General features: G+C 37.6%; 2 protein-coding genes across 3 annotated transcripts; both read left to right on the forward strand.

Annotated features, from left to right (window-relative positions):
- The first annotated feature begins 377 nt into the window (after positions 1-377).
- On the forward strand, positions 378-3,906 carry sike1 (suppressor of IKBKE 1). 2 transcript variants are annotated; one of them, XM_077551492.1, is made up of 6 exons: positions 378-589; positions 660-822; positions 1,285-1,390; positions 1,466-1,608; positions 1,710-1,823; positions 3,220-3,906. In XM_077551492.1, the coding sequence occupies exons 2-6, from the start codon at positions 664-666 to the stop codon at positions 3,349-3,351; spliced, it is 654 nt and encodes a 217-aa protein (XP_077407618.1). In that variant the 5' UTR covers positions 378-589; positions 660-663; the 3' UTR covers positions 3,352-3,906. The 2 variants fall into 2 exon arrangements, with proteins under 2 accessions (XP_077407618.1, XP_077407609.1); XM_077551483.1 differs by having other exon boundaries at positions 378-584.
- An 825-nt stretch (positions 3,907-4,731) lies between these two features.
- micos10 (mitochondrial contact site and cristae organizing system subunit 10) lies at positions 4,732-6,954 on the forward strand. Its single transcript, XM_077551504.1, has 4 exons — positions 4,732-4,888; positions 5,425-5,472; positions 5,556-5,656; positions 6,780-6,954. The coding sequence occupies exons 1-4, from the start codon at positions 4,825-4,827 to the stop codon at positions 6,786-6,788; spliced, it is 222 nt and encodes a 73-aa protein (XP_077407630.1). The 5' UTR covers positions 4,732-4,824; the 3' UTR covers positions 6,789-6,954.
- Positions 6,955-7,242: the final 288 nt, after the last annotated feature.

Genomic DNA, 7,242 nt, shown 5'->3' on the forward strand with positions numbered 1-7,242 from the left:
TCTTACAATGTATGTTGTTTTTTTATTATATATATATATATATATATATATATATAAAACTGACAATTTTTTGTTGTTGTTTTTGTTCACCATCAAACAGTTCTTTCGCAGTGGTGTATGGTTCATTTCGAAAGCAAGGCTTTAACACTGTATCTGACAGTAATACCGAAGACACATTTGTTCTGAAAATACACTTGAATTCCTTTTATTCCGTTTGTATAATCACAAAAGGATTTATTTTGTGAATGCAATTTAATGTGAAATGTTATTAACTACGTTTACAAATAATATTGCTGATATGTTTTCAAAAGTTGTATTTTCCTTACATTAGTGAATAAATAAAAAAATCTAAATGCGGAAGTGACGTCATCACTATGCTTCGCGTACTGATACGAGTTTTGACTGTAAAACAGACTGTGTTGTTTACCGCACTACTGTGCTTCGAGGGTTTATTTTCAATCGGCACAGTTTTTTGGTTATATTATACTATTATGTAATAGAAAAACGCTTCGCTACAACAGAACTCGAGCTACAGACTGTACATTTGGTGCACGAAGACCACGACGTAGTGTCGGATTAACACTGTGAGGTTGTTTTAGCCAACGTAAAGTGGGTTGTGTGAGTAGCTTGCCAGCGTAACATATACGGTTCACCTTCAGGCAGATGGCATGCACTTTAGAAAAAGTGTTAGGTGATGCGCGGACACTGCTGGAGAGGTTAAAGGAGCACGACACAGCCGCCGAGGGCCTCATCGAGCAGTCCGGGGCCCTCAGTCTGAGGGTGCAGAGCATGAAAGAGGTGGGAAATGCTCTTCCAGACAAGGTAAAGACATCATTTAAGATATTGCAACAATCCCTTAATGTAGGTAGGCCTTCAGTATCTAAATTGTTACCAATCACAATAAAATTATATTCTGAATTGTGCTTGGATGGGTGTGATAACATTTCTCTGCCCATAAATGCTCTGCGATTTGCTGGCAACCAGTCCAGGGTCTACTTTTTGCCCGCCCAAATGGACGGTTGGACCTGTGGCTAAAAAGAAAGCAATAATATGGAGTCTTCATGCAGTGAATGAATGGTGCAATCACTGGAATCAGCCTTCAAAACACAAGGGGTCTCAATTTGTTCTGTTGCAGCAAGTTTGTGACAGGCGGGTGGTTGTGTGAGGAAAATGGGCCGACTGTCGTTTGTTTGTGATTGTCCAGTTCCTTCTAGTTCGGTCGTGACGTTTGATGTGTGGCTGGCTTTACATAACCCTGGTCCCTGTCCATTTCTTTCACCTCAGCATGCAGATGACACTTCAGAGGTCCAAGAGATGATCAAATTCAAGCCTCATGTCCTTTTAACGCAGGAGAACACTCAAATCAAGGAACTCCAACAGGAGAATAAAGGTTTGGAAACATAAATTAACTAAATTCTGTCTGTATTCCTAATATGATCCATTGACATGCATTTTATTTCTTCAGAGCTCTGGTTGTCTCTTGAAGAACATCAGTACACATTAGAGTTGATCATGGGCCGGTACCGTAAGCATATGCTGCAGATGATGATGGCTAAAGAGGAGCTGGACACCAAACCCGTCCTTACCCTCCACGAGGACCACGCAAAAGTACAGCGGCTCTCTTTACAGTATCCAATTGCAGCTTCATTTCAGAATCTTCTGATTTGAAATTCACTAAATAGAGAAAAATGGCATTGGCTCTTATCCAGGAAGTGCAGACTCAGGTGGAGCGAATATGCGAGATGGGCCAGGTGATGAGACGAGCAGTGCAGGTGGATGATCAGCGTTATTGCTCCATTCAAGAGAAACTTGCCCAGCTAGAGGTGACTGTACTTTTTTGTCAACGATGTCAACAAATGTTAGTTGTGTAGCTAAATACAGAAAAAAAAAACTTTTGTCAATATTTAGTTAGATCCGACCCATTACATGTTAACACTACAAAGCAACAAATACTATTAAGTTCTACCAGTAGTAAGGTTTTGGTGGCTTTGAACGGTACCCAAAAACACTTGTCATCCTACACACGTATTTGTACTACTTTTTAAAGTATACTTAGTATCTGTTGCGTGCTTCAAGCTGGGGTTTTTTTGCCACTCCTAGTGGAAGTTTACGTCATACCAGACACATACAACAAAAGAGAGTGGTACAGATAATAATGGATGGATAAAACTTAAAGCAACTGGTGCTTTAAAGGGAAAGTCAAGTAAAAACACCACACAGTATTCTGATTAATTATATGTTTGTGGAATATTAATTAAGCAGCAAAATCCACCCATTTCTATCCATCTCGAGGTGGCTATTTTGCGAATGTCACATGACCAAACCCAGAGAATAGATGAGCCATGACTGTGATGTCATGGTCAGTCGACAGCGAGTGGCAAAATGGCAGCCCCCTGAGATGGATAAAAACGGGTGGATTTTGCTGCTCATTTCATATTTCATAAACGCAATGTGTGGAATGATGTGTTTAGTGGGGGCGCATCACATATACATTGAGCGTACAACAATATTGCATTTAAAACATATTTTTAGCTAAAATAGAAGTGTTTGAATGTTTGAAATGTCCGCATGATGAATGTTTTAAAAATCTGTGATATAGCTTGGGCACCAAGGATGCACCTCAGGGAACACTGAATTGCAGTTTGTACATGCAGTACTCAAATCTAACAGCAGGACACAGCAGTGCAAAGCGTATAAGTATTTAAGTTTCTCAATCTATTAATTTATTTATTTTTAATGTTTCCTTGCAAATGTTAACATGTGAAATGTTAAAATTGTGATTTGGGTTGCGTTTCATGCTTACAAACCTTAATATGCTAATTTAAAAGACAAACATTACTTGTGCAGTTATGAAGTCTTTTTTCACTCAACATTACAAATTGGGTAAAGTTTTGGATTTGTGAAACTTGAATAAAGATGAAGGGTAGTGTTACGGTAAGTGATTGGCAAGATACGTGATCTACCGGTATATACCATTTTACGTCAATTGTATTTGGTCGCATACCAGCCAACATTGAAAAAAATATGGAAATTAGAACATATGGGTGGCTAGTCTAGATTTCAAAATTTGTTTTACCAAAGGTTATCTGAGAGTGCAATGGTACAGAATTGTTATTCTAGTAGTTTTTTGCAAATTCTGGCAAAAAAAAAAAAAAATCCTGTTGGTACCCTTTTTCGTTCTTGGTCATCATGTGTCCCTCTTCACACTTTGTTGGTCAGATTGAGAACAAGGAGCTTCGAGACCTCCTGGCTATCAGTAAGGACTCGATGGGAACGACAAGCGAGGAAAGCGCCCTGCCAGCAACAACAACAACACATGAAAGCAAGCCCCAGCCAGAGTCCAATGATTAATCTAAAATGCTTCATCCAGAACTTTTACACCCATGGTCCAATGGTATTGTGTTCACCATCGATGGATGATCTGTTAAACCACTACATTTGTGTTTTGTAGTGGTGCAAGTTTCGATGTCAATGTTCCATTATTCATGACCAAGTTGATGTAAATTCAGTGATTACTTTTTAAAAGAACAATTGTACAGTATGAGAAAAAGGGGAATTTTGTTATTTTAGGCCAAAGATAGCTTTACTCTATAAAGACATGGTTTCTACCTCTTTGCTTTTTTTTGCTTTTTCTAAATTGCGCCATTTAAAAACGTCCATGTTGATTTTGTGTTATATGCTTGTTTTAATCTACAGAAGTGTACTACTAGCAACTTAGCTGACTGCACGCTTATGTACATTTTTTTATGCTGGGGTACTTTTTTTTTTTTGTCATTAAATGCTCTTAGTTGTCTCAGGAAAGCAGAAATATTATGATAAAGAAGCTAAAATTTTGTTGCAAACGAAATGTCACTTGAAAAATGGTAAATAAACTCTTACCAATCAAACTACAGTACCGTACTGAACTTTGGTGGCACCGGCAGATGATTTCTTTGGGAGTCCCACACATACAGGTTGCACCCACTGATCTGTATAAAATTGGATAGCTGAAGCCGTTGAAACCACAGGACGGCCATTTTACTCCTCCCACCTTGCGACTAATGTATAAACTACGTATATGTACAGATTAGACCATAGCTCATAGGTTCGGGTGGTGGGGTGGTCACTATTTTTTTTAACAAGTGGACGGTATGTATCAATGTATATGTGATGCTTTGAACATCCCCTTTTTCTTTTATCGCTCAATTCCTTAGACCTCAATATTAGATTTGACAGAAGCATTTTTTGTTGAATTACATATATAAAATATAATATTAATATATATACAAACACACACACGTTTCCTCCTGTAAATATCATTAAGCATATAATGTATACATGTATTTAAGACAAGTTGAAAAATGTCTGAAGTCCGCTTGTTTATGTTTAACAAATTTAAAGCATCATAAATCATGCTGTTTCTACTAAGTACTGTCTCAAATGTTTAATTTCGATACTGCATATGGATCGTATGCCGAGAACCGTTTCTTTAGAGTAGTAATATGGTGGCCTCGCGGCTTCAAAAGTCATACAGATCAGTTGTTCCACCGCATGATAGCGTATTTAAGCGAGAGCTATCGCGAGAACTATGTGCTGCATTCAGGTAAACAAGCACACGCGAAGTTTTCGGAATAACTTCTTTTGATACCATACTTTATTAAAAATTTTGACGGTTTCCCCCGCCCCACGTATAGTTTCTTTATGCCCCATATTCTTATTTGTTGTGTCTTATCCTGAACGTATGCTTGCCTGCATCGTTTTTCAACGATATGAATTCCGATTGAAATGAATGCGGCACGAGTCAGCTTTTGACACTTGGAGCCTGCTTCAAGCTAGAAGCTCAGCATGTCTGAGAAAGAGCTGGGGAAAAAGTGGGACCGATGCCTTGCGGATGGTGTCATTAAGCTTGGTAAATATCCCCAAGTTTCTCTGTGTGTAGTGCAATTATGGCAAGCATGTGAAACAGAATGAGCGACCGCTTTTAAAACAGCAGTTGTCATTGAGTGGGGAGGTAGCTAACTAGCTAGCGAAGGGCAAGCCAATGACCACCAAATAACATTTTTTATTTATTTTACATGTACAACACATCTCGGCACTTTTCGACACGAATAAAACATCAGAACGGTTACTATAATGATGGATAATTCGTTTACAATGTTTGAAGATAAAATAAGTGTCATTTGAACACTGTCGGGTTTGTTGATTTTTGTTTATGTATAAAACCTGGCTCTCTGACATGCATTTGAATTGGGTATTTAAATTGTGAACTACAAATGCATGATTTTGCACCTGTATATTTATTTTTTTGAGTAAGAAATTTGTAACTAACTGCTTCCACTTGTATATTAACAGCAAATCAAATATTTATGAAAAACATTTAAGTGTTGCCAGTATATCTAGGATTTCATGTATGGTGTTCACGATCTTGCTTTTTCCTTTTTCTAGGCACAGGTCTTGGCTTGGGGATTGTGTTTTCTGTCATCTTCTTCAAAAGTGAGTTAATTTATTTGCTGCTCTAGCTGATGAACAGACAACAATCTGATGTTGCACACACTACATTTTGTCTCTGATTTAAGGGCGCACCTGGCCCATTACGCTTGGCTCGGGGATGGGCCTTGGCATGGCATATGCCAACTGTCAGAATGACTTGAGGTTACATTACTTGCTGCATAAAAAGGTAAGATTCATAAACACACACAAAGGTCACAACATGAGGTACAGTGGCGCAATCTAATGAGAACAAAAAAATCGACCTTGACAAATATATCCGTAGAATGCAACTTAAATTGATGCAGAGTCCATAAACATATACGGTGACAGTCGTGTCACCAAAACTGCACTGCATGATTCTGAGAGCTGTTTTTTCTTTCTTTCTGTATATCAATAAATAGTGTCTTCCTCCTCAAACAAATAAAAGCCTATGTCTGTGCCACTGCATTTTGTTTTTATTCCATTCTGTAGCATACAAAATACGACTGTATTCTTTTGACAAAACACACACACACACACATGGGAAGAGGTTTGAAAAGAAATTAGCTTCATTGGTAAGACTTAGAAGAACCAAATGACACATTACCATGTTCTTACAGCTTTGCAAACTTACATTGATGTGCAACAATTGAAAACTAGCAGTTTGTTTTGCCTCCAAGTATTGACTGGAACCAGAAAGAGGTGTGTGGCATTTACACATTCAAATTATTCACCGGCCAATTAACAGACAGCAACATGTCCGGCGTCAGCATTGTAGATTTGTACTAAAAAAATACCTGCCGTGACACTGATTTTTTTTAAAAACGAACTCGTTAACTTGTCTATTTTATATTTAGATTCTTGTATTTTATCTACTCTTAAAGCAAGGTTTCTGGTTTGTCTATTGCTTTTGTGGTGTCCATATCAAATAAAAGACTGAATAAATAATTTAAAAATAAAATCTGCTGTTAAGTCAATGCACACGGGTATATATGAGGAAATACGGTTTTGGTCAAATTTTGGAAACAGTACTTTGTTTGCAGAACACATGTGATGGCCTTTTTTTTTATTAAAAAAAAAAACATGTTCACATTTTCTGTTATTTTATTAAAGAAAATACACTATTTTTATTATTGCAATATGACCAAAAGGATATTTCGTGTTAAAGTTCTGATTAATTCAGGACGTGCTAGAGTTGACTAGAGTGTTATTTACCAACATCACCACTCTGTAGAGGAATTACACACCTGTTGTGCTTTTATAAATTGTTGTCTTTAGCAGTGTCATATTTCTAAGTTTATATAACCAATGTGTATTGTTTCCCCCAACAGGACCAGTAGCCTCAAGTCATCAAAGGAGTGTCTTTTTTTTTTTAAACATCTTTTGTTTTGCTTTTTGGAGTCGCTATTTGAACTGTCCTCCTATTAGACACCCGTATCTGCTGATAAGAAGACCCTCTCCCATGTGGCATCTGTATTGCATATGCTTGATCAGGACAGTCTGTGTTTGTGTAATAAAATCAGTATGAAGAGAACACAATGTGAAGGGCGTGTAATTTAATTTATGCACAACTTAGTTGATGTGAATTAAGTGAGATGGGTGGGTCACAATCATTGCAATTTTCAATCCATCCATCCACTTTCTATGCCACTATCAGTCTATCCATGCCCCACCAGACTTTTGGGTTAAAAGACTTTCCAGGCACATGTGCAGTCTGTATTTGATTTCACTGCCACTTTTCACTCTAAAAAGCATTAAGTACAAATATTTTGGATGCATAGTTGACACCTAGTG

Source organism: Vanacampus margaritifer, chromosome 1, assembly GCF_051991255.1.
Source record: "Vanacampus margaritifer isolate UIUO_Vmar chromosome 1, RoL_Vmar_1.0, whole genome shotgun sequence".
NCBI lineage: Eukaryota > Metazoa > Chordata > Actinopteri > Syngnathiformes > Syngnathidae > Vanacampus > Vanacampus margaritifer.